Source organism: Pan paniscus, chromosome 1, assembly GCF_029289425.2.
Source record: "Pan paniscus chromosome 1, NHGRI_mPanPan1-v2.0_pri, whole genome shotgun sequence".
In the NCBI taxonomy this organism is placed as follows: Eukaryota; Metazoa; Chordata; class Mammalia; order Primates; family Hominidae; genus Pan; species Pan paniscus.
This window is the reverse complement of record NC_073249.2, coordinates 48,204,575-48,232,378: the sequence shown is the minus strand read 5'-3', so window position 1 is coordinate 48,232,378 and position 27,804 is coordinate 48,204,575. Positions and strand designations below refer to the sequence as shown.

Sequence of the window (27,804 nt, the reverse complement as noted above, 5' to 3'; positions counted from 1 at the left end):
TCCACATCTAAAAACAGGGAAAGAGGCTTAGGAGGCAAAGTGGCATCTCCATAGTGGTAGTGAGGCCAGAACCCAAATCTAGACCCTCAGCCACAGGTCTTTACTTCTGACTCAGCCTCAGTGGGGCCTGGGCTGGTACCTGGCTTGTCTCAGGCCTCTCATTCCCAGCCTTCCTCAGATCAGCATGGTTCCAACCCGTTTGGTTCAGGGACCACACTGACAAAGCAAAAACTCTACAGAATACACCTTCATTACTACCAATGGAAAAATCCAAACCCCTTGGAGGTGTGCAGAGGTGAAGCAGGTGTCATGCTGCAATGCACCTGGGCTCTGTCCTGGCTCTGCCACCAAGTGTCTATAGCCTGGGCCCGTTCTCTTCTCTTTGAGATAAAGCGGTTGCACCAGATAATCTTTAAAAGGCCCTTCCAGCTCTGACAGGAGTCCTGCAAGAGTCAAGCACAGCTCCCTTCTGAGCTACAGGGCTGGGTTTCTGGCAGAAGCATCAAGGGTGTGTGATATAAAGATCATGTGTTGGAATAAGAATGGGATGTGCTCTAAAAGACTCTGTTCTCCCAAAAAGCCATATGTGGCATACATGAGTTTATCTAAACCTTTCATGATCCAGTTCCACCTCTGTGTCCAACATGTTATTCCCTGCTCTGAGCAGGTCTCCCCTGTTGTAACTGAAAGTACTGCTTTCAGGCCTTGCACGCTGCTTCCTCTGGGAGGGAGGGGTTAAGGGGCAAGGCCAGGGTCACCCAGGGCACTTGGTTACCATTCCTGTCCAGAGGCAATGCCATCTTCCCTTCTCCAGGAAGTCTCTACAAGCCTCCAGATTCCTCCCTTACCTGAGCTACACTGGGTCCTGGGTCTAGAAGGTCATACCAGTATTGCAGTGGAATCTATGGATTTCTCACAAGGCCAAGGTGTCAGGGGCAGTTTGGAAGGGCGACCTGAGTTCTTCAATGTGGGATCTTGCTACCCAGGGGAACAGCAATAAGGAGCTGAAATAGTTCTGCTGTCTCCAACTCTCCTGTGATTGGGGGCAATTTATTTAACTTCTCCAGGCCTCGGTTCCCTCATTTATAAATGGAGACTGAACTTGGTTAGTGTCTTTCAAACTGTACTCTTTTGGGACCCACAGGAACCACTGTACGGTGGGGTGGTAGTCAGGGAGGGGCTGAGGGACAGTTCCCTCTCAGGCAGAGCAATTCCGACTTTATGTTTTATAGATTTTGTTTCCAAAACGGATTTTGTTTGCAGAGAAGTTCTATTTTAACAAGTTTGAAAGGCAAGGAACTAACCAACTTATTCAGCGCTTTCCTGCTCTGGGAGTGTCTCTAATAACACATCTCCATGCCAGACCCACCAATGGGGCAAAGCTGGGGTTTTTGCCTTTTTATGCACATATGGTTATAAACTCTCAACACTAGGTGGCAGGATACCTGTAAACACAGGAACATACATGGCTTGGCTATTAAACCTGAGGACCGCATGTCAGATGATTCTGGCTTTTACTCTGCACAACCAAGGAGAAGGGTGCAAGTGTTCTTTAGCATGGACCAACGTGACAGCAAAGTGAAAGTGTGGCAGAGACCAGAAGACCCGCTCAAACTGGCCTCCTCTAACCCTAGCACTGAGGTACTCAGATCAATGTCAAGGCCCCACCCTACCCTTAAGGGGCTCCAGGCAAGCACAGGATGACTCCCAGTCAAGGTCAGTGTCACTGGGTCCTAGAATCCTGGAGTCTTTCCTCCAGCCTCAGTTTACACCCACCACCCTTAATGGAGCTGCCCTGAGGTTCCTGATGTAAGGCTATTCATCAAGCAGCCCCTTAATTCTGACTTCTGAGGGGAAGAAGGAGATAAACTACAGCCTGAGAGGTCTAGACAGGACTCCGTCCTCTGCAGGCATCCAACCTTGGGTTTTCAGGCCATCTATAGCTCCAGGACAGAGAGAGTGTTCCTAAATTTGCAAGTGTCTGCCTGCATAAGGAGTTTGGGATATAGCCTTGTTATCTGGTGAAGGGCTAAGACAGCCCATCAAAGTTTTTACTGATGCTATTTGAACTATAACCACAAGATACAAGGGGGTTACTTGGAATTCTCCTAAGTAGAAGGTTAGTGCTTCAGGAGGAGCCCATTTTCTCAGTCTGTGGTGTAAGTTTGACCATGACTATCTATGTGGCCACCAGTAAGGCATGATAATATACATTAATATCAGCTAACATTTATATAAGCATTTACTGTGTGCCAGGTATTGTTCTAAGTGCTATAGTTACTGACCTGTGCACACACACGCACAACACACACACAAACACGTACATACTTAACACAGAAAATACTGCCACTATTTATAGATAAGGAAATCAAAGTGCAGTGGAGATTAAGTAATTTGTCACACAATTAACAAGCAGCTAAGCTAAATTTGAAGTCAGGAAGGTGGAACACAGAGTCTGCCTATCTAACTAGACTGCCTCTCAGAAAATCACCGACAGTCTCAGAGTTGGAAATTCAACTAGTTTCAAAATTCTCGAGTGTTGCTCTGGATCAACTGCATCCTAAGCACCAAAGGAAAGAAAGGTTACTGCCTCCCCTCACCCTCACTCCGTATTTGAAGAATCAAAATCGAGCAGTGGTGGTGGTACTGGAAATGTGTATTTTCTCAAAGCTCATCTGCTTTGAGAAAGCAGGAGAGGCAGCACTGACCCGGACCTCTCATCTGATGTTGATCTCTTCTACAGTGACCTCAGCCCATCTGTGCTCGGGGACCTCCAAGGACGGAGCTTCCTGGCTCCCAAAAGTGCCTAGATTAGAAATGCTCCCTCAACTCATGCTTAAGTCGGTTTCCCTGAAGCTTTTATCCTTGGCCCCAACTCTACACCAAGAAACCCCACTGAACATAACTGATCCACACCAGTACCTGCTTCCACGTGTCCCACCTCCCATAACATGCCAGCTTTCAATCAATCATCGTGTGTCCCCAAGTCCTCTCCTCTTTAGGCTTTCCCTGCTTCCTTAAACCATTCCTTCCAGGACAATGTGCTGAAACTTCCCTTCACCGCACTAGTCTCCTTTCTCTGAATGAATTCTGGGTTATTCTTCTCTTTTTAAAAGTGAGGTACCCAGAAATGAATTCAACACTCTAAATTATTTCTTTGGGCCTCTGTCTCTGCTATCATAAAATGGGAGCAAAATCCATCCCACCTACTTTACAAGGATGCTATAAGACTGGCACAGAATAACACATGTAACACAGCTTTGCAAAAGCATTAGGTATCCTACAGTATGTGGTCAGAATACCTACCTTTGCCAACTTCTCTACTACTATTCTGTATGCATCACTAAAGACCAATATTCAAAGCAAAACAACAAAATCCACTCCTCTAGCCAGGGACTACTCAGCTGGAATTCAGACACCTGGATCCTGTTTCCACAGACAGTTGACAACTATGAAATTGGTTCTGTGACATGAATAATTACTCCTTTGAAAGGCTCTCCATAGGAATGGGAGAGCATGCTTATCCTCCAGGGTCCAAGAACTCTAGTAAACACCCATAACTTCAACTGGGTATAGCAGCCAGGGGCCTGCGTGTAATGCCTTACCAGTCCTTCTGGGATACATTCTGGTTGTAAATGTGCCCACTGATGTTTCTATAAGGTGGACAGATGCATTTGCACCGGATATCTTCAGAACTCTGGAAAAGAAAGCACATGTCAAGTATGCAGAGACCCTGCCTGGGGTTCAGGCTCTAGCAAGGTTGTCAACTTTCTGTTCCCCATCCTGTTAGGTGAACCATATCTATGCTCTTGAGCTTTCTCCATCCCCAAGTTCAAATCCAGCAAGGACTGCCACTGTAGGAAGCAAGCTGCAGCACCGGGTCCTAAAGATAGAAAAATGTCCAGATGGCAAATGAGACTCACAGAAAGTTGTCTAGGCCTGCCAGTCCCAAAGCAGGTACTTAGAGGAATGCCGGGAGAGGAATGCGGGGAGAGGGATGAGGGGAAATGGGTGTGTGTGTGTGTGTGTGTGTGTGTGTGTGTGTCCTCTACCCCAGACCCCACACTTGTGTGTGCACCTCTGTCCAGTGGACTTGGCAGCCACCCTCTTCCCCACATTCCTTCTCCAACTTCTTAGGTAGGACTGGGGAAACATAAAGGGCGAGGGTGAATAAGAAAAAGTGGATCATTTCTGTGGGAATACTCAAGCAACCCCTTTGAAAGTTCTTCCCTTCTGGAATGAGTAAGAGATACCACCATAAATGTCTTTACTAATTAGGATTTCTGAGGAGAGAATGGAAGCAAACTCTCAGCCTTAACCTTACTTCCGAGTCTGGATGATCTTTAGTTCCACAGATCTACCCAAACAGCTCCATAGGAATGTAGCAATAAAGAATGGAAGTTATCTCAGGAGTCCCAGAACTTAGGTGGGTCACCCTTAATAATGGAAACTTCAAACTGTATAGGACTTTACACTTACAGGGCATTTTTACATTGTTATGTAATTTGATTCTCCCTAAGCAGAGTAATAGATACAACTGCTACTACAGGTGGTAGTACTAGCATCCCTAAAACAAAAATTCGAAATGCTCCCAATCTAAAACTTGTTAAGCACAGACATGACCACAAAGATGAGGTTAACACCGCAGAAAAGCACCTACAGACATGGTAAAAATGAGTGACGGGCTTCTTGAAAGACGAGAGCAGAGCGCATTCATAACAGGACAAGAAATCGTGTCAGTCTATAAAATCAAAGAGACTTCTAAGACAAAAGCTTGTTAATGAATCAGGTGACTGGCAAAAACATTTTTAAAAGCCATCTGGCAGAATGCCTCCTCATCTCTAGAGGACCCACTTTCTGGTCCCTCTACTGCTTCAGATACTACTTCTCACCTAAAAAAATACTGTGCACAGTAACCTTTAATCAAAACACAGCATCACAGCAGGAGACAGAAAGCCTTATGTTGCTGTGTCTAACAGCTGATACAGGTATTCTGGTGATGCTACTGTGCTTAGTTACCCTGAACACATCATTTATTTTCCCTGTGTTAATAGTACATCATATTTTTTTACCGTTAAGAACTTATGTGTAACGTAAGAAAATATTTATCGGTAGCATATAAATTCACTGTCAGGAATGGTGGTGATGCCAACCAACCAGACTATCCACATGGGTGCCTGAGATAGTGACGCCTTTGCTTTCTGATGGTTCAGTGTAGATAAACTTTGTTTCATGCACACAATTATTGAAAATATTGTATAAAATTACCTTCACGCTATGTATATACAGCATATATGAAACATAAACGAACTTCAGGTTTAGACTTAGGTCCCCTCCCCAAGATAGCTCATTTTGTATGTGCAAATACTCCCAAATCCAAAAATATCTGAAACAAAACATACTTCTGGTCCAAAGCAAAGGAAGGTATGGAGAACTTAGATAACTTCTCCAAACTTCCTTGCTGGAAGTCCACCACTGATCTGTCTGATCAGAGTGAGCCAGTGCTCTATGCCCCACCCTTCCTCACTCCTCCCCCGCACTATCCTTAGGGAGGCCAGCAGCCTTGAACCTGAAGGAAGACCACTAAAAGAAGTACGGCCCATAGGTGAGTGAGAGGCAGGCTTAAGGAGCAGCTAGCTACCTCTGAGTCAGCCCTGTAGACAGGGTGGCCGTGCACGGTGGTCGTGACCAGGTGCTGCAGGCTCACCTCCCTCACCTTGTTGGCTTCAGCTGGGGGCACCAGCAAACACCCGACCACAGCCACCAAAGATAAGAGCTTCATGCTTATCAGGCTTGCTGGGCCAGCAAAGCCGGACACCTGGAAAAAGAGATACGGAGTCGGAGAAGGGGAAGGTGGCCATACCGCAGCCAGCACGCTAGGCCCTTAACCATCCGGCCAAGTGGGAATGGGGTTGGGGGCTGGGCTCCAGGATTCCAAGGCCTGCTAAACCTGGTCGCCAAACCCTGCTTCCCTCCCGCCCAACTCTCCGGCTCTCCGCCGGCCACCTGGTGGGCCCGGCAGAGGGGTCCTCGAGGGGACACCGCTGCCAGGGGCCTCCAGTTCCTTCTCAAGGCCCGGCTCTGACCCGCGCATCACGTCCCACCGCCCTCCGCCATCTCCGCCTCTGCCCGCCCCGCAGCTCCTCCCCGCTCGGGCCCGACGGGAACTTTTGGGTGCGAGTCTGGGACCCCTGCTCCGACGGCGAAGGCCGGTGCCCACCACGCCCAGAGGTCTTAAGCCGGACTGGGACCCCCAATAGCCCCGCGACCCCCGTCCCCTCCCCCAATGCCGCGTCCACGAACCTACAAGCCCGCTGCAGCCGCAAAAGACCCAGTTGTCCCCGCCCTCTCCTAGCTTCTATTGGTTGCCAGAGCAGCCCCTTAACCCAACCGCGCTGTCGCCATGGCAACAAGACCCGCCTTCACTTGGGCGGGGAGACTCTTGCGCAAGGGAGAGGCGGGCATTTCTCAAACCCGACCAAACCAGAAAAGGGAACGTCAGCCTTCCAAACTCCTGGGGAAGGGTCTTGCCTTTGTGTGGCCTGAGAGCTCCCACTGCAGTGCTTCTCCCTTCCTTGTATTATAAAACTCAGCTTGTTTCATCTTGCTGTTTTAGAAAGAAAGCGCTTTATACACTGTAAGCTAGTAACGTCAACAAAAACGATACGAGATTGAAGGGCTTTGTCCTCATTCAAAATCTGGAAATGTTATTTAGGGATCCACGTCTTTGCTGCAGAAGACTTTCTGCGCGGCAACGTCTCTACCCCTACACACACCTCTGAGAAGGAGAAATCTAGGGTTGGCGATGGGTGGTGTGGGCTGGGCCTGTGAAGAGTGTGCACAACAGCGTCCTCAGCCTGATCCCCCTACCCCATGCTGGTGCTAGGCCTGGCAAAATGGGGCAAAGTGTGCATGGCCAGGATGCAGGGGTGGGGGTCCCTGGCTGCTATGTGGCAGATGTGAACTTCTTGCCAGCTGTGAAGGAAAGGGGAGTCATATGAATTCAGGGCACCAGACCCGGAGTGAGGACACCGGGGCTTTGGCCCTGGCGCTCCCCCTAAGCAGCTGTGTTAGCCTGGAAAAGATACCTCCCTTCTCTGGGCCTCAACTTCCCTTGCTTCCCTTATCTGTAAAATGATTTGGTTGGATTCTAAGATCCCCTTCAGCTTTGATATGTTGGGATTCCTTAGGGGTGGGTGGGAGGGGTATCAATATGGCCCAAACTTGAGGTTGGTGGCTGGATTAGTATAGGGGCTGGGTCCAGGTGGAATCAAGCCCCTCGCAGGCCCTGTGAACTGAGGTGGGCACTTATCTGGAGGCCACTGAGTTTGTGTTCCTCTCTCCTATGCTTATGTCTTATTCCTCTTTATATCCTTGCCACCTGGCAGAGTGACCTGTGCTTGGTAGGTGCTCAGGAAGTGTTTGCTAAACTGAATTCTACAGAATTAAATTAAATCTAGTTGCCAGGGGGCAGGGGCAGGAGGCCTGCAGTGTGATGCAAAGGTCAGGGGCTTTGGAGCTAGAGTGACCAGGGCAGGAATCCTGGTTCCTCCCTTCCTAGTTGTGTGAATTTGGGTGGTTTCCTTTAGGACACCGCCTTTGGATCTTTGGAAGTCTTTGGAATCCTTTCAGAAGTCTCGGTTTCCATGCCCATAAAATGGGATTAATATTACCAAATTTTCAAGGTGGTTGTCGGGATATAATGAGTTTACATATGCAAAGCACCTAGAACAGCATCTGACACAAAGAGGGAGGCTCTATAAATGGCAATGTTAGCTCATTGTGGAGGTCAGAATGGCTGCTTTGGTGAGCAAGCTCAGGCAGAGACAGAATGCCTACCTCGTGGGGGCAGAAGGGATAGTTCAAGTACTGGAAAAAGACACTTCTTCCCCCCATATACATTCCATATGAAGGTGGGACTTTCATGGGGACAAAAGCATGGGGCTGAGTCTGTCACCTCCAATGGATGACCCTCTGACACACAACACTAAAGATACCCAATGCTGAGCTCACCATTTTCCTCATCAAACAGAAGGGAGGCCTTCCACTGTCATTCCGCATTTCTGCAGGTCCTAGATTGTGGCATCAAACTATCTTTGACTCCCCTCTCATATTTCCACATCTTGTCTATCCAGGTGTCCCCAGGAGGTAGCTATCATCGCCCTGCCTGTATCTTTCCTCGGCTAGCATTCTGCTCCCTGAAATGCACTCCCTTCCTGTGTGCTCCTAGGTCCATCCTGTCTTCCTCCAATTCTGTTTTCAGCACATCGCTCATTGCTCAATCCCTGGTAGCAAGCACCCTGTTGCATCCAATTCAGACCCCTCCACTTGGCAACCAAGCCAAGTGGTTACCATTTCTGCACTTCCCCACCCCATCTCATCACTGGTTACTCCCCCAACCGGCTGTCCCTACATTTGACTTGGCTCATTGCAGTCCTCCATAGGACATTATCACCCCCAGCACTGCCAGTTGTTATCTTTCATCTTATTCAAATCTTTGCCCAAGCGTTTGCCTTGCAGAAGCTTTTCCCAAATAGTCCTACCTGACCCAGGGCACCACATTCCCATACATCCTCCATGTGCCCTGTGTTTATGAGCCATGCCAGTGAAGTGAGTCTGAACCTATTCATTAAATTTAATTCCATAAACATGTGCCAAGCACTATCTGTGAGCCAAACTCCAGGGCTCACAGATGCTAGGTACCCCAGGGATACAACAGACAAATCACATGCAACTCTGCTTTCAAGTAATGCACAACCTAATAGCAGACCAATCACATGGTCAGAATGTAACATAGAAAGTGATGTGTTGTAGAAGTGAAGCAGCCTTGTTGTCTGTGGTGACACTCGAGGTTTGTTGTCTCCTGGCCATGAAGATCAAGGAGGTAGACACACAAAGAGTGAGGTTAAGAGTGGAAATTTAATAGGTGAAAGAAAGAGAATAGCTCTCTGCTACAGAGAGGGGTCCTGGAAAAATGAGTTGCCGATTTGAGGTGAAATGCAGGGGGTTTTATAGATGAGCTAGTGGGGAGGCAGTATCTCATCTATACAGGGCATTTCAAAAAAAGTTAGCACCAGGTGTGCCATCTGCATAGGGCACAAATCTCTGGCAGCTCCCAGCCCAATCTTTATTATGCAGGTGGTTTCTCTGCCTGAGCTTCTCCATGTTGCCCAGTTCTTTCTTACTGTACATGTGCTAGCAAAAAAGGGAAGGTGGAGTCCCATGGTGAACATGCCTGGCCCCCCGGTAGCCCTTTTCTATGAGTGCAGCTGCCAGCATTCCCCCGTGCAAGCTTCCAGCTTCCTTATATATGTTTGCAGCCCAATCTTTCAGGCTGCTCTGTGTTAGAAAAGAAATGATTTCTAGGGCTGCTTCTTATTAGAAGGGAAGTTCTGCCAAGGACTTTTTTGTCCTTGCTATCTGCCTAAATAATTTCTATCTCCTGTATCAGAAATGCTTTTTCCCTTCAAAAATTTTTTGAGCACTGTGCTAGGTGCTGGGGATATCTCAGTAAACAAGACAAACCCTGTCCCTGTTCCCACAGAACTTGAAGTTTATTGCAAAAAAACCACAAATCAACAAGCAATGACAATTCAGGGTGGTAAGAGCTGTGCTGGGGGAAGGCTGCAGAGGCACTTGGGAAGCCTAGACCAAGGGCCAGAGGAGCCCAGAATGGTGGAGAGAGGGCAGTGAGGGCTACTTGGGCTGGGCCAGAGTGGTGGGCAGAACAATGTCGCACCCCCAAATGTCCACATCCTAATCCCTGGAACTTGTGAATACTGTCTTACACAGTAAAAGGCACTTTGCAAATATAATTAAATTAAGGCCCTTGGTTGGGGAGAGTGGCTTGGATTATTCAGGTGGGCCCAATCTAATTAGATGGCTCCTTAACAGAGGAACCTTTTCTGGCTGTGGTTAGAGAAGGAGATGGACATGGAAGTAGGGTCAGAGAGATGCTATGCTGCTGGCTTCGAAGATGCAGGCAGGGGGCCACCAGGCAAGGACTGTGGGTGCTGCAGAAGCTGGTCAAGGCCAGCCAATGCATTCTTCCCTAGAGCTTCTAGAAGGAATGCAGCCCTGTAGACACCCTGATTTTAGTTCAAGAGAACACCTCTGTCAGACTTATGGCCTACAGAGCTGTCAGATAATACATTTGTGCTGTTTGAAGCCACCAGGTTTATGGTAATTTGTGACAGCAGCCGTGGGAAACAAATACTGCCAGGAAGGGTGGGCAAAATTTGAGGCACAATTCAAGAGCAGGGTGATGGTGAGGAGGGCATTCTGGTGGGGGGTGGGGGCGGGGGCAGGGGCAGTGTAGGGAGAGCAAAGAGATGGGACTGGGGAAGTTCAGGGAGAGACATGTAGAGAAAGAGTCAACAGTTCAGTTTGTCTTGATCCCAGGACAAGAGAATGGGAAAGGAAGGCAGGGAGCTCAGTGACATCAGAGTCAGAATGTGAGCCAGGAGGGAGCAGGGAGCCCCTGGCTCGGGGCTCAGTGAGAGGGTGGAGACCAGGTAACATCAGCAATGCACTCTCCCCAGCAGAGGAGGCCTAAGGAAGCTCTGGAGCCTTCCACTGCTTCCTCTCAGGACTTAGCCTTCATCCTGCCTCCAAGTTTGGAGCTCTAGAACTCAGGCCAAAACCCATACCCTCTAGTTCATACCTGCTTTTATCCAACAACCCTAAAATCAGTTTGACTTTATGAGGCGAGGTCTTGGCATCCGTGCCACAGCTGTGGGTCTGGGTTCTTCCTTACTCCCTGTCCCTACCATTGGTGCTCCTGGATAGGGGATGAGCGCTGTCATCACTCCCAAATGGTGTCCACTCTCCTTGGCATCAACTATATGCCCCTGCTTTTCCTCTAATCCCCACTGAAGCTTATCTGTCCAGTGTCTCATAACCTCAAGCTCCTATGAGATGATTGACTTCCTAATTTTTACATTAGCAACCATGTCTTAGACACACTAAAAGATCATCCAACCTAAACAGAGAACAAAGCTCAAGTGATAGAATACAGATATGTGTTAACACTCTCAAAGGGGCAGTAATGTGGGGGTACAAAGGAGCGCTTGACCCACCTCTTATAGGACATTGCCCTGTAGCCACAGATGGCAGGTCAGGTGCCTGATGATGTCCTTAAAATAGTATGGGCACCATCCTCAGATACCTGAGTACCTCTTACCTGTCTGGCCACAGCAGGATTTCTCAGGCATCAGGGAAATGGGGGCACTAAGCTAAGGGCAGAGAGCGCCCTGCCGTGTCGTACCCTTTTCTAGCTTGGCAAGGCCCTGGACAAGCATGCTGTTTTTGGCTGGGGTCCCCACATTTGCCTTTTTATACACATACACACACACACACACACACACACACACACAGAGCTCTCTCAACACCACTTGACTAAAGCAACACTTAAGCAAATGGCAATTACACCTTTTTTTTTTTTTTTTTTTTTTTTAAAGAGATGAGGGTTTTGCTGTGTTGCCCAAGCTGGTCTCACACTCTTGACCTCAAGCGATCCTTCTGCTTTGACCTCCCAGTGTTGGGATTATAGGCATAAGCCTGTACGCCTGTCTGAATTACATTTTAATTGAACAAAACTTAGAATAAAAGCATTATTCTACCTAAAGCTTAATAAATGACAAACTCTACCTGGTTTACTATTTTTTTCTATATAAATGCACACACAGATGTAATATGCACACACATATTTAAATTGATATACTAGACCCAGTTTATGTCAGGCATTCTACCAGCAGTTGCCCATTAGGTACCCTGATGTGTACAGTCCTGGGTGCTACATGTTCTGCTCTCTCTGTTGTATTTTTCCTGGTTCAGCTCCCACCGCTGCATGTGCTCTTTTGGGTGTAGACCTCATGGCACTGCATAAATAGAGGATAACAGCTAACTTTTTGGTTTCAGTGTTCTTAACTTCATCAAATATCTTGGGTTTTTGTTTTTCAGCTCGCAGTAGTGAGTAGGAGGCAGGGTAGGGTTATGGTAAGGCCCTGGGGCCAGAAATCATAAGTTCTGGCTTCTAGTTTGAACTTACTCCTGTCAAAGCACTAGTCCATTGGGCCTCAGTTTCCCCCTGAAAAGATTTGTTTAGAAGAGCAGTTTTTAAACTTTCAGGTCTTGTGTCCTTTTACATTCTTAAAAATTATTGAGATTAGGCCAGGCATGGTGGCTCACGCCTGTAATCCCAGCACTTTGGGAGGCTGAGGCAGGCGGATCACCTGAGGTCGGGAGTTCAAGACCAGCCTGACCAATATGGAGAAACCCTGTCTCTACTAAAAATACAAAATTAGCCAGGCATGGTGGCACATGCCTGTAATCCCAGGTACTCAGGAGGCTGAGGCAAGAGAATCGCTTGAACCCAGGAGGCAGAGGTTGCGGTGAGCCGAGATCGCGCCATTGCACTTCAGCCTAGGCAACAAGAGTGAAAATCTGTCTCAAAAAAAAAATATTGAGGTTATACTGGGGAAATTTTTTTTTTTTTTAAATCAAGGACCCTAGGGCCGGGCGCAGTGGCTCAGGCCTGTAATCCCAGCACTTTGGGAGGCTGAGGTGAGCAGATCACGAAGTCAGGAGATCGAGAACATCCTGGCTAACACGGTGAAACCCCATCTCTACTAAAAATACAAAAAAATGAGCCGGGCGTGGTCGCAGGTGCCTGTAGTCCCAGCTACTGCGGAGGCTGAGGCAGGAGAATGGCGTGAACCTGGGAGGCGGAGCTTGCAGTGAGCCGAGATCATGCCACTGCACTCCAGCCTGGGGGACAGAGTGAGACTCTGTCTCCAAAAAAAAAAAAAAAATATTGAGGACCCTAAAGAATTTTGTTTATCTGGGTCCTATCAATATTTGCAGTATTAAAACTAAAACAGAAAATTTAAACATATTTATTTGTTTTGAAATAACAATAAATTCATTGTATGCATAAGCATCTTTTGGTCAAAAAAACCCCTATATTTTCCAAAAGATAAAATTTAGCACGAAGAGTGGCATTAATTTTTTTTTTTGTAAATCCCCTTACCATCTGGTTGAATAGAAAACAGGTGCATTTTCACATCTGGTTCTGCCTTCAGTCAGTTGCAATATCACACGTCATCTAACCTTCCGAAAACCCCACTATATGCTTGTAGGAGAATGAGTGAAAAAAGCAAATAACATCTTAGTATTTCTAGGAAAATAGTTAGAACTTGTTTCCCTAAAAGAGCCTTGGAGACCCACAGAGTCCTCAGACCATACTTCAAAAATGGCTGGTTTAGAAGGCCCTAAGTTTCCTACCAGATCTGATACTCTGAAGTGTTTCTGATAATACTCTATGGTAGCATTTTTCAAAATACGCTTCAGGGAATATGCTCCCAGGAACAGTATCATAGGATGTTATTGTATGTGGGATGCAAACTGTATGTGGGGAAAATGTGGTTTCTATGAATAAATTAGTTCGGGGAGCCTTAAAGTAAATGAAATACGCACATTTTACTTCAGGACTTTTCAGATGCTTTGATGTGATAAAACATGTTGTGAATCCCTTACAATACATTATTGTGTGTAGTGTTTCCCCACAGTTTTGACCACAAACTCTTTTTCGAAGAGCAGCCTTCAAGGCTAGAGTACCAAGGAACACACTTTGGGAAGTGCTGCTCCAGTGACTTCTAGATCCTTTCCCTGAGTATTAACAGATCAGGTTCTATCATTTGGAAGCAATTTTCCTCTAAATAAAATTCTACTTATGCACTTTTTGGTTCTTTTAATGCAGAGACTTTATGATAGCCATTTCTAAGGCTAAGAGAATTTCAAGTTACTTAAATAGATAAGGGGCATTTTTGCTGAAAATTAAAGAATATTAGTAACTATGTGAATAGTAGTATATATTTATAGGGTGATTGAATAATAATTCCATGTATGGAGCATCTACTACATGCCAGGAAACTTTTAATACATATGAGTGATCAAGAGTGTGTGGTATTAGTGGAGGTATAGACATATAGAACAGAGAACCCAGGCAAAGATCTAAACAAATATGCCCAATTGATTTTTTTTTTTTTCCTGAGACAGGGTCTCTGTGACCCAGGCACAATCATGGCTCACTGCAGCCTTGACCTCCAGGCTCTTGAGTAGCTGGGACTATAAGCATGTGCTACCATGCCAGGCTAATTTTTTTATTTTTATTTTTTGTGGAGACAGAGTCTTGCTCTATTGCCCAGGTTGATCTTGAACTCCTGGGTTCAAGCAATCCTCCCACCTCGGCCTCCCAAAGTGCTGGGATTCCAGGCATGAACCACTGTGCCTCGCCTTATGCCCCATTGATTTTTGACAAAAGTGTATAAGCAACGAAGCGGAGGAAAGATAGCCTTTCAATGAATGGTGCTGGAACAACTGGACATACATAGGGAAAAAAAAAAAAACAACCCTGACTGAAGTCTCATACCTTGTAAAAAATATAACTCAAAAAGAATCATAGACTTAAATGTAAAACTGAAAACTTTAAAAATACTTAGAAAAAAATCATAAGAGAAAATTATTGGAATCTAGGGCTAGGCAAAGAGTTCTTAACACCAAAAGCACAATCCACAAAAGAAAAAAATGGTTAATTGGACTTCATTAAAATTAAAAACTTTTGCTCTGTGAAAGACCCTGTTAAGAGACGAGAAAGAAAATATTTGCACATGACATATCTAATGAAGGACTGATATGTAATATATATGAAGAACTTTTACAACTCAACAGTAAAAAAAAAATACAATTAGAAAGTAAGCAAAAGACAGAGACATTTCACTAAAGAGGATATACATATGGCAAATAAGTACATGAAAAGATATTCAACGTCACAGCCATTAGGGAAATGCAAATTAAAATAATGAAGGCAGAGTGTGGTGGCTCATGCCTGTAATCTTAGCACTTTGGGAGGCTGAGGCAGGCAGATTGCTTGAGCCCAGGAGCTAGAGACCAGCCTGAGCAATATGGCGAAACCCTGTCTCTACCAGAAATACAAAGAATCAGCTGGGTGTGATGGTGCACGCCTGTAGTACCAGCTACTCAGGAGGCTGAGATGGGACGATCACCTGAGCCTGGGAAGTTGAAGCTGCAGTGAACCATGGTCATGCCACTGTACTCCAGCCTGGGTGACACAGTGAGACCCTATGTCAAATAAAAAAATAAAAAACAAGGCCGGGCACGGTGGCTCACACCTATAATCCCAACACTTTGGGAGGCTGAGGCGGGCAGATCACCTGAGGTCAGGAGTTTGAAACCAGCCTGGTCAACATGGCAAAACCCCGTCTCTACTAAAGATACAAAAATTAGCAGGGCATGGTGGCGTGTGCCTGTAGTCCCAGCTACTTGAGAGGCTGAGACATGAGAATTGCTTGAACCCAGGAGGCAGAGGGTGCAGTGAGCCAAGATCACGCCACTGCACTCCAACCTGGGTGACAGAGTGAGATTACGTCTCAAAAAATAGAAGTAAATAAATAACAAATAAAAAATATTTTAGAAATAAAAATAATGAGCTATCACTACATATCTATCAGAATGGCTAACTATGTATCTACCAGAATGGCTAAAATAAAAAAAAATAGTGACAATTCCAAATGCTGGTGAGGATGTGAAGGGATTGGCTCACTCATACATTGCTGGTGGGGATAGAAAACGGCACAGCCTCTTTGGAAAACAGTTTGGCAGTTTCTTTAGAACTAAACCTGGAACTACCACACGACTCTAGGCAATTGCACTCCTGGGCATTTAGCCTAGAAAAAAGAAGACTTATGTTCACATAAAAACGTGTGCATGAATGCTTGTAGCAACTTTATTTAAAATAGCCCTAAACTGGAAACAACTCAGATGTCCTATTATGGGTGAACAGTTAAACAAACTTCAGTACGTCTGTACCGTGAAATAGAACTCAGCCAAAAACAAACAAAAAAGGAATCAACTATTGATATATGCAACAACTTTGATGAATCTCCAGAGAATTATGTTGAGTAAAAATACCAATCCCAAAAGTTTACATACTGTATGATTCCATTTATATAAATTCTTGAAATGGCAAAATTGTAGAAATGGAAAACACATTAGCAGGTGTTAATGAGGGGGTGGAGGTGGATATGACTATAAAAGGCAAAGTAAGGGATCCTTGTAGTGATGGAAATGTTTTGTATCTTGATTATGGAAACGTTAATAACCTGGTTTTAATACTGTACTATCATTTAATAAGATGTTATAAGTGATCTTTGTATATTATTTCTTATAACTTCCTGCAAATCTACGACTGTCTCAAAAGTAAAAGCCTACCTGAATTAGTCAAGATGCTAACTTGCAATCTAACTCAATTTTGCTTTGATTATTAAGCTGAGTCATATAAAATTGCCAGTATTTGACTGCTTTTGACTTACAAAAATGGTGGTTTCATATGGTTCAACCTAATAAAAATAATAAATAGTAATGCATTAGCACACATAACTGGGAAATTAATGTGTAGAACCAGCTTCAGGCACAGTGGGATCCAATAGAGAAATGGTATCCTGAGGGCTCTATCACTGTCTCCATTTCTTGGCTCGGCTTTCCTCTGGGAACTTGCTTTATTCTCAGACAGGATCATTTCACATAGTTGGAAAGATGCTGCCAATGACCTCAGCCCCGCATTGTTGTGGCTTATGAACATCAAAGAAAAAGTGACCCTCTTTATCATAGCGTCCATGTGGCCAGTCTCGGGGAAGACTCTAATTGTCTTTGCTTGCGTCACAAGTTGATCCATTAACCGATTATTGCGGCCAGGTTGATGAATAACTCTGATTGGCAGTCTCCCTAGGGAGGGTGAGATACCATAATTAACTCATGTCAGGCCCAATTGGATGCTAAGCAGGGAAAAAACAGATTGTTTGCTTGTTTTTCACAGGAATGGATAAGGAAAGGACAATGGGTAACTTGTTTTTTATTTTACTTTTCCAGTAAAATTTTTCTTTAATGAGGACGCATCACATTTTATCACTTTTTAAGAGAAAATTATATATATATATATATATATATATATATATATATATATTCATTATCATGAGGGTAATATTTAGGAGTGATAAAAGTCCACGATGAGCTGAAGTCTGCCAAAAATTCTAAGAATACTCAGAAAGGGCACTTTTATAAAGTTATATTAGTAACTTAGAGATAGAAGAAGGTATAGGTTTGCTACCTGGAGCCAAGGTTGTAATGCTCATGGTGAATACAGAAAAAAGAGAACAGAAATGCAGATAATGTTTTATGTCTATGGTTTCTGCTGAAGAGAATTGTCTTTTAATTTTCTTTTTATTTCTTTTTTTTTTTTGAGACAGAGTCTTGCTCTGTCGCCAGGCTGGAGTGCAATGGCGCGATCTTGACTCGCTACAACCTCTGACTCCCTGGTTCAAGGGATCCTCCTGCCTCAGCCTCCTGAGTAGCTAGGATTACAGGTGTGCGCCACCACACCCAGCTAATTTTTGTATTTTTAGTAGAGATGGGGTTTCACCATGTTAGCCAGGCTGGTCTTGAACTCCTGACCTTGTGATCCTCCCACCTCAGCCTCCCAAAGTGCTGGGATTATAGGCGTGAGCCACCACACCTGGCCAATTAATTGTCTTTTAATTTTAAAGGGTGGGACCTTGCTTAGCCAAATGGCAGACTGAAATGGAGGCCTTGATTGTAAGCAATTGTTCTCCACTCATGTCCCCTGATCACTTATGCATGGAGTCCTAATTAGGGAAAAGAAGTTAGACTGTCAGGAGCAGGGGAAAGCAAAAAGAAAAAGCAGATACGCTATAAGTCTGCCTTTCTTCGTGGTCCAGGACATAGAGCCCTCCCGTGCAAATATCTCACAATCTTTCTGTGACCGACTTATCACCAGACCCTCAGCTGATAGAAAAATGCAAGTTAGCTCACTGCAACCTTGACATTATCAGTACTGCATGTAGCCCCCTCCAGCACACAGCCCAGGCGCCATCCTATAAAATCCCCAGCAAACCTTTGTCTCCTTGCAGTCAGCTCCTCTCTTGCTAATTTGTCCGTTGCTTTCTTGCAATGTGTTTTTCTACTTTCTCTAATAAATCTGCCTTTCTTTCTTATGACTGTCTTGGTATATTCCTTTTACCACCCACACCACTGGCCCCAGTTAGTTAGTCACTACCCACGATACTGTGTATGAGCTTCACAATCTTTTTCCAAGTCCATCTAGTATTGGACTTAGAAAAAAAAAGACTATGATTTTTTTTTTTTTTTTGATACAGAGTCTCACTCTGTCACCCAGGCTAGAAATGCAGTGGCATGATCTCAGCTCACTGCACCCTCTGCCTCCTGGGTTCAAGCAATTCTTGTGCCTCAGCCTCCCAAGTAGCTGAAACTGCAGGCACCTGCCACCATGCCCGGCTAATTTTTGTGTTTTTAGTAGAGACGGGGTTTTGTCATGTTGCCCAGGCTGGTCTTGAACTCCTGGCCTCAAGTGACCCGCCTGCGTTAGTCTCTCAAAGTGCTGGGATTATAGGTGTGAGCCACCATGCCCAGCCTGACTTTTTATAGTTTTATTAAAGACTCTTCTACCAGTGGTCAAAAGGGAGAAAATGAACCCTAGTCCCGTCATATGTTTTGTTTTTTAATTTTTTAAAATGGAGGTATAACAGATCTACCATAAAGTATATAAGCCCCAGTGTACAGCTGCATGAATTTTTACATTGGAAAACTCAGGTCTAGGAGCCAGGAACCCTGGTTCTGCTGCAGCTCTGCTGTTAAATCTCTGTGTGATTCTGAGCAGGGCAGCTCTTTCCTCCTGAATTTGTTTCCCTAACTGTAAAGTGAGAGCACTAAACAAGACCATTATTTTACAAAGTGTGCTATGTGTATGCAGGTTGATTCTAAGTGTATTTGGGGGAGATTTTGTTTTGATAGAGATGTATTTTTTTTATTTTTTAAACCTTCATATTGAGTTACAATTTGTATAGGATAAAGTATACAAATCTTAATTGAAGGGTTCAATGAATTGTTACTATAACCGCCTGATGGGTTTTTCCTTCCAGCTGTACAAACAAAATTCCTGAAGACCGTGGCACTGCAGTACACAAAGAGTTTAATTGATGCGGGGCCAGCCACGCCACGCGGGCGACAGAGTTATTACTCAAATCAGTCTCTCTGAAGGCTCAGAGGTTAGAAGTTCTTCAAAGGTAGTTTGGTGGGCAGGGGGCTAGGGCATGGGGAATGCTGATTGGTTGGGTCGGAGATAAAATTATAGGGAGTCAAAGCTGTCCTCTTGGGCTGAGTTGCTTCTCCATGGGGCCACAGGGGCGGCCGGCGAGTCCAGGTGGAGCATGGTGGTAGACATGGAAAAAACCTGAAAAAGCTGTTCTTGGGTTCTACAACAGTGACGTTATCTGCAGGAGTCACTGGGGAAGTTGCATATCTTGTGACTTCCAGAATAATGACTGGCGATCATTTATGTCTACACCTTAGCTGAATTCAGGCTTCTCTATCCTGCTAGCCTGGTGGTCTCTCATTAGCTTTGCAAAGGTGGTTGAGTTTGGGGAATAGGCTATTATCCTTTAAACTATAAACTAAATGTCTCCCAAAGTTAGTTTGGCCTAAGCCTAGGAAAAATTAAGGGCAGCTTGAAGGCCAAAGGCAAGATGAAGTTTAGCTAGATCAGATCTCCCCTACTGCCATAAGTTTCTTACTGATATAATTTTTGCAAGGATGGGATTACCTTTGCATAAACTTGTGTAAATATAGATATAAATCATTCCCAGTTCCCCCAGAAAGCTCTTTGTGCCCTAGTTACTACCTTCACTGTGAAGGTAACTAGTATTCTGAGTTTTTTCAACATAGATTGGTTTTTGCCTGTTTTGAACTTCCTGTAATTAAATCATACAGTAACCACTCTTCATCTGTGCCTTGCTCTTCTGGGTCATCATTATGTTTGTGAAAATTATCCATATTGTTCTATGTAGCAGTTCATTCATTTGCATTGCTAAATAATATTCCATTGTATGAATATACCACAATTCACTTATCCATTCTATTGCAGCTGGACATTTGCATTGTTTTCTTTGGCTATTGTGAACAAAGCTACTACTATTGTAAATGTCTTTTGGTGGACATGTGCATTCATCTCTCTGGGGTATATACCTAGGAGTAGAATTGCTGAGAAATAGGATACTCAGTGTTATCATCATACACAATCTTGTATGAATCTTGTATGAATATACACAGGTGTATTTTACGGGAGGGGAATAAAGATGATCTTAAACTTTTCCAGATTCTTACAGGGATTTTCTAATTTTAAAAGGTTTTTAGGCCAGGCATGGTGGCTCACGCCTATAATCTCAGCACTTTGGGAGGCTGATACAGGTGGATCACTTGAGGTCAGGAGTTCAAGATCAGCCTGGCCAACATGGTGAAACCCCGTTTCTACCAAAAATGCAAAAATTAGCTGGGTGTGGTGGCGCATGCCTGTAATCCCAGCTACTCGGGAGGCTGAGGCAGGAGACTCGCTTGAACCTAGGAGGCAGAGTTTGCAGTCAGTTGATATTGCACCACTGTACTTTAGTCTGGGCAGCAAAGTGAGATTCTGTCTCAAAAAATAAAATAAAATAAAATAAAATAAAAGGGTTTTAGTGTCCTGGTAAACAATCCTGGGGCAGGGGGCATTATTTTTATTTTTATTTACTTATTTTCTAGACAAGGTTTCACTGTGTCACCCAGGCTGGAGTACAGAGGTGCTATCATGGCTCACTGCAGCCTTGACCTCTTGGGCTCAAGTGATCCTCCCACCTTAGTCTCCCAAGTAGCTGGGACTCCAAGCTTGTGCCATAATGCCCAGCTAATTATATTACTTTTTTTTTTTTTTTTTTTTTTTTTTTTTTTTTTTTGTAGAGATGGGGTCTCACTACGTTGCCTGGGCTGGTCTGAACTCCTGGGCTAAAGCGATTAGAGGGAGGGTTTTAGAATGCACACATTTGTGTAAAGAACTTAGATGAGGAGAGAGCACATGCTTAGAAAATTGCGGAAACTGCAAAGCTGTGTGTAGGTATAGAAGTGGGTTGGGGAGGAGGGTACAGGAGCAGGGAATATCAGGATGCAAAAAGATACTGTAAGGTTGAAATGAAGGCTGAATCTAAGTTTCCCACTTACACAAATATGAGAGGGACAGGTAAAAGTAACTGAGGATAGCTTAGTGAATAGTACAAGTGTAACGTGACTGACAAGAACAAACAAGCTAATTTGACCTCAGGCTGAATTAGAGGAACTTAAGACCTAAGAACTCATTTTCTCTAGAATAGGGGTAGTGGTGATCCACCCACTCTGCACTAGTAGCCTACAGCTGGGTGCTCTGTTCCATGTTAGGGACACATGCTCCAAGGAACACAGACCAGAATGCATTTAGAGGACAGTGGCCAGTATGGTGAAGGCCTCAAACCCTGCCACATGAGGAACAGCTGTAGGAAATGGAACATTGTCCTGGAAAAGAAAAATCTTGGTGGTGATAGCAGTCTTTGGCTCTCTGAGGGGATGTCATGTGGAAGAGAAATGAGTTGCCCAGAGAAATTTCTTGCTATCAGTGAGGGTGTTCACACATATTTTTTTGGATGAGCACTTGCTGAAGCTATTTCAGAGGGAGATTAAATATCAGATGAAAAGTTTGATGAATGACTCTGAGTTCTCTTTTAACTCTGAGATCCTGTGAATCTGGCTATGTGACCTTGACTTGGTCACTGAACTTCTTGGAACCTTAGTTCTTCATCTTTAAAATAATAGGTAGACTAAGGATTCTTTAGTGCTGAACACAATCTACTGAATTGCTTCCCAGAGAAGCTAGGTGGTGCTACATATTCCCAATCTTCAGCTGTGACTCCTGCAGTTAAGGTGCTTTGGTCTTAAGCAACAGAAACTGACCGTTTAAGGAAAAAAAAGAGTTTGTTGGAAAGAAGTGGGAAATTCATATAATCTATGAAACGACTGAAGAACAAGACTTGAAGAAGGCAGAAACTAGAGCTTCCTCCCCTGGCATGCCATGGGGGTGCACTGGCTGTGATGGATTTTTCCCTTATTCTCAGGTCACTATTCAGCATTCAAAGTCCAGATGACAGAGTCAGTCCCTTGGACCTAAGTTGGCCTCAAGCCTGCTCCTTGGCAGGAAGGTCAGGACACCTTGATTATCAGCCCAATTTCATCCCCCAAGATGAAATCAAAAGCTATTACTAGAACAAGAGCCAAATAACATGTCCCCTACAACCTCCACCCTTTTCTCTTCCATTTATGACAGCATATCAGACTCAAGACAGTGAGCAGCAGCATAATGGAAATAATCTTCAATCTATTTCAACTTACCTTTAAAAGTGAAAAATGCACTCATCTGGATGCTCAATTTTTACCAGTAGTAGCCCACATGACATGTCATAACTGGGTGCTGAAATGCTGACAAGTCTGAGAACACGATTCCCCTAGGAGACAGACACGCTGATGGGCTTGAGCATTCACAAACAGATATCGGATGTCTGCTATGTGTCAAGCCCTGTGGTAGACACCGAGGCTCATTAAGTCAGTGCAAAAAATGGAAAGGTTAAATATTTGCCCCAGGTAAACGCAAAGGGCAAGTGTATTGCATCAGGGTTAAACAGGGTGGCGCCTGCCAAGGAGAGATTCCTTTCAGGCCCGGGCCTCGCAGCCCAAACGTGGCCCGCCCTAGCCCCACCCCCTAGTGACCGCACACTCCAGCCGTCCAATCCCGTCACCACCCCGTCCAGTCTCCACCCCGGGAGGCTCCACTCCGGGTCCAGGCCGCCTGGGGCGTTTGCAGTCCTCTGTGGGAGGTGGCGTCCCGCAGAATGAGAATATTTCTGTCCCGGGCCAGCAGGTGTTACCTGAGTAAGATTGAGATTCTCTCACCAGGCGACAAGGCTTGTTGTGCCCGAGACAGGCACAGCTCAGATTCCCTCCCCGTGGTAATTAACCCGGGGAAAAATGTAACCAATCCCCGAGACTCGGGCCTCCAGCCAGCCGCCCGCTCGCTCCGTCCTTCCCCACCCGGGAGCCGAGCCTGGAAGGATTGCGGGGGGCGGTGCGGCGGGTGGAGGTGGGAGAGTTTGAAATGGATCCTGGCTGGGAGGACTTCCCAGGCCCCCTGCCGGACGGCGGGCTAAAAGCGTGAGGCGAAGGTCGTGGAAAGCCCGCGGGGACCCACCGCGGGGGTGCACTGGCCGCTGGGTCCCAGACGCCGCGGCGATTTACCGCGCCGGGAGGTCACCGCTCCGCGCCCCAGGGCGGGGCAGGAGGCTGGGTCCTTCTGATCCCAGAAGACATAGCAGCACGGAGACACTAATCCGCTGTTTTTACACATAAACACTTCACACGAGAGAGATTACGTACCTCACATTGCAGTCATAGAGGGATCTGTGGGTGTTAGAGGCTTTCAGCTCCTGCTCTCGGGTGCATTGTGGGACAGAGCCTAGCAGGGAGGGAGCAGAGGCCGCGGCAGCCTCTCGGGTTCTAATCTCCCACCTGCCGCTCGCCCTAGATCATGGCGTCTCCCTGGACCTCAGTTTTCTCACCTGCGCAGTGGGTTAAGCTAAAACCTGCGCATCTCTGCCTTTTAAGGATAAAACTGAGACTCCGAAGAGTGTTCGGAAAGAACACGTCAGGAGTGTGCAAGGGTTTCTTTGAATTGTGGATCTCACATCCCTGTCTGGCCTGGACGTTTGCTCACCAAGGAATGCGAATTTCATTGTTTTTTGTTTTTTTAATGGTGATAATTGACTTGAAGGAAACCAAGCTAATTACTTGGCTGGATGAGTGTAGAGAGGCAGGGGATGACCAGGTGGAAGAGGGCTGCTGCTTTGCAAAGATTCTCTCAGGGAAAGAAGGAATGGAACTAAGGCCTGGAGTGTGATTTTTTTTTTCTTTTTTTTTGTAAAGATTCCTGTATTCAGAACCGCTCTTAAGTCTAGCGAGTAGAGTAGGAGACTAGGAATCATTTTGAACCAAACCTCTCATTTAACAAATAATGAAACCGAGGCCCAGATAGGAGAAAGTGACTTACCCAAGGGCACGCAGCTGTTGGCCAGTTGGCTCTGGGATTTCTTTGAGGCTGATTGAAACTACCTTCCTTGACCTGGACTTTAATTTCATCTCGCCTAGGCTCCACTCCATGTGAAACCAGGTTTTAGGATTTGGGCTTTTCCCCCAAAGAATTCATGGAGTTGTTTCCTGCTTCCAAGGCATTTTGAATTCCTCTGGTTAAAGGTACTCTCTGTCACTATGTCTCTCAAACGAGGCAAGGCAGGAGGTTTCGGGGGTTAAGGAATGAGTACTCACTGGTGTGGAATTTAGCAGAGGGGAGATTTTCATGGGCACTGTGTACTTTATCAGTTTACAACTTGCTCTTAATAGAGGCCATTAATCACAGCCAACTGCAGCTGGCTTAGCCTGGGACAGGGACAGTCCAGCCATGGTTAGGAGGGGCAGGCGCAGGCAGGAGTAACCAGGGAAGGACCTCCTACAGTTACCCTTGAGGCCCGAAAATCAGTCCTAGGAAGAAGACAGTGGAATAAGTGCTCCCAACATGAAGACACTGGCACATATAAATGGTCTCACGGTCTCCGGCTGAGTCCTTCCAAATGACCCAACCTGGGTTAAATGCCCAACACAGTGTCTGGCACACATTAGGTGCTTAATGAATACTCTGGAATTTGAAAGTCCTTGCCCCAAACATCAAAATATCATTTTATTCCCACTTTACAAGCATGGAAACAGAGGAATAGAAAGGTTAAATTATTTCACCCAAGTTATAGAGCAAGGAAGGGGCAGAGCTGGGATTCAAACCCAGACCCTCTGGCTCCAGAGTCCATCCTCTGAGTCACCCAGCAGGGATGGGCCTGGGAAGAACTTACTAACAGTCTGTTGTCAGCCTCAGACTCCGTCCACCCAAAATATCCTTCCTCCCTCCAGCTGGGTGTGTGCAGCTCTTGCTGGAGAAGGGGTGATCAAGATGACCTCTGGAGGCCCTTGCAGATTTACAATCTTCCAATCCCTCCCTGGAGAATTCCCCCCTCTCAGACTTCACTTGCTTCTCTTTCTGTACTGTCCAACAGGCCGGCCTGGGCCTCCTGACTGAGTTCAGCTGTCGTTGTGGGACAGAAGAGGAGTGTGCAAACCCTGCAGGATTAGGGGTGCTGATGAGGCAGCCATCAGAAGACATCACTTGACAGGGCCTCTCTATTTCATGAGTCACAAGGGCTGAGCATGGAGCCCTCTTCCTGCTCCTCCAGAAGCCCTGGCCTCCCCGTGACCCAGCCCTTCTTGTTTCCACCTGATGCTTCTCTCACAGCTGCCATGATTTCATAATCTTTTGTCATAACCTTCCACGTCATCCCTCCATCATCCGGTCTCAGCTCACACAGAGGGCTAGGAGGTGAAAAAGTCCACTTCCTGCTTCTCTGCTGGATGACCCCTCCTCCATGCCCAACTGAGAACTCTTCTTACAAATCTCCATAGAAGGGGGTTCTTCATGTTTCTTGTCAATGTTTCTCAGTGTTGACAACTTATAAGGCCGGGGTATTTGGTGAAATGGAATTTCTGGGGGCAGGCTTTCAGGGATTTGTTGGGGCATATATAAGGATTTAGTATTCAGATAATCTAGCTCAGGGGTCTGCAAACTTTTCCTGTAAAGGCCTAGACAGTGAATATTTTAGGCAGGTTATATAAGTTCTGTGGCAACGACTCAGTTCTGCTGTTGGAACACAAAAGCAGCCACAGGTGCTATGTAAATAAATGAGTGTGGCTTTTTCCAATAAATTGTTATTTACAAAACTAGGCTGTAGACCAGGTTAGGCTTGTGGGCCATAGTTTTGCTGGCCTCTGATAGAAATGGTTTAAGGTTGGGGCCTGGGTGGGCACCCCAGGGGAGAGCAGTGGGTAATTTCTGTGTAATGCCATTGGCTGCCTAAGGTGCACCCTGGATTTGCACAAGCATGGGGTACCTCCCTCACCCATCCTACCAGAGGTCATCGGTGGACAGAGGGCATTGGGGAGCACTAACCAAGGGTCAAGATTGCTCTTCTGTAATGGAGCTGTGGGATGCTGTGTCAAGAGGGGGGAGGCCCATAGTTCTTTTTTTTTTTTTTTTTTTTGAGATGGACTCTCACTCTGCTACCCAGGGTGGAGTGCAGTGGTGTGATCTTGGCTCACTGCAACCTCCACCTCCTGTGTTCAAGCGATTCGCCTGCCTCAGCCTTCCAAGTAGCTGGATTACGGGCATGTGCCACCACGCCTGGCTAATTTTTGTATTTTTAGTAGAAATGGAGTTTTGCCACGTTGGCCAGGCTGGTCTCAAACTTGTGACTTCAGGTGATCCGACTGCCTCGGCCTCCCAAAGTGCTGGGATTACAGGCGTGAGCCACCGCGCCTGGCCCCCACAGGTCTTCTGACCACTGTATTCAGTCCTGACCTGCCCAGACAGCCTTCTCCCTAAGGAAGGAGTCCCACACAAATCTCACTGGCGAATGCCCTTATCTTCTGCAGCTGGAGCAGCAGCTTACTAGGCCTTTCAGATACACTTAGGAAGAAATCCTGAAGCAGAATCTCATTAGCTTGTGTGTGGCTGGTGAGGCGGTTTTTGCTCAGGACAGGGTGCCCAACAGCTCTGGGAGGTCTTTGGTGAGGAGGGGCCTCAAGGAATTATCTCAGATGTGATGGACTTATTTCATTTCCTCTGGGGCACCCCCTCTTTCTTCCACCTCTAAGCCTCTGCATATGCTGCATTCTCTGCTGTTTCTTCCATCTTCTCCACATAGCTAAGTCCTTCTCATCCTGTCAGCTCCTCCAGGAAGCCTCCTCAGATTGCTCTCCTCCCCCAGTTTTTGGCTGGTGTTCCTGTATGTGCTCCCACTGAGCTCTGATTGATAGTCCCCCACTAAAGCCTTTGTTATGCTTCTCTGTGATCACTTGTTTCACCTGTATCTTCCACTAGAATGTAAGTTAGACTGAAAACTCTGTGAGGACAAGGACCCCAGCACCTTGCACAATATCTGATCTGCAGAAGTAGCTCAATAAATATTTATTAAACGAATTAATGAATTTCACTCACATCAGTGGGCAGAACTTTCCTTTAACTATTGTGAAAATGAATGTGTCCATCACATTCTCTGTAAACTTCCCAAGAAGTTTGAGAGAGCAAAGGTCCTTTCCTGTAGTTATAGAACCAACGTTTCCCTTTCAGCTTCTGTTCCTATTAGTATGTGTGCCACATGTTGCAATAATTTTTTGAACAGAGGCAGGCATCTTGTTTCAGTGGAACTTCATTTGGAGAGGAAAGTGATGGAAGGAATATTTTCCTGGACTCCTCCTGGAAGGGGAACTTCGTGTCTCCCTTTATTCTTAAGCACCATATTATTTCTCCGTGACTTAGCTCCCCTTCATAAGTATGAAGGTATACCCAGAGCTCTGGGAGGCCAAGGGAGGAGGATCGCTTGAGCCCAGGAGTGCAAGGTTGCAGTGAGCGATGATGACTGTGCCACAGCACTACAGACTGGGTGACAAAGTGAGACCTTGTCTCTAAAAATACATACATACATACAAAATAAGTGCAAAGGTACTGTGTGTGTGTGTGTGTGTGTGTGTGTGTGTGTGTGAAGGGACCCTTGGTAGAGTGAATGTTTACATTGGGAGTAGTTTGAGGGGTTTTCTTTTGAAAGGGGTGTTCCTGAGCTCATTGTGTTCTTCAGAAAATTCCAACTGTAGCTGGGATTAGGATTTTTACATCACCACAGATTAATTGCAGACCACCCCCAACCCTCCTCT

General features: G+C 45.8%; 1 protein-coding gene across 8 annotated transcripts in view; it reads right to left on the bottom strand.

The window, feature by feature from the left end:
• Positions 1 to 23,446, bottom strand: part of TMEM9 (transmembrane protein 9) — a 36,844-nt gene extending 13,398 nt beyond the window's left edge. The window contains exons 1-4 of one of the 8 annotated variants that reach the window (XM_055109891.2): positions 22,872 to 23,308; positions 22,339 to 22,451; positions 5,717 to 5,818; positions 3,606 to 3,697 (exon numbers count right to left, since the gene is read on the bottom strand). In XM_055109891.2, coding sequence (XP_054965866.1) covers positions 3,606 to 3,697; positions 5,717 to 5,782 — 158 coding nt within the window. In that variant the 5' untranslated portion in view covers positions 5,783 to 5,818; positions 22,339 to 22,451; positions 22,872 to 23,308. Of the gene's footprint in view, positions 1 to 3,605; positions 3,698 to 5,641; positions 5,819 to 6,006; positions 6,424 to 22,338; positions 22,452 to 22,871; positions 23,309 to 23,376 lie in introns of those variants that run through there. The other 7 variants (XM_057301754.2, XM_003823042.5, XM_003823047.5 and 4 more) reach the window with 7 other exon arrangements.
• Between the last annotated feature and the right edge of the window lie 4,358 nt (positions 23,447 to 27,804).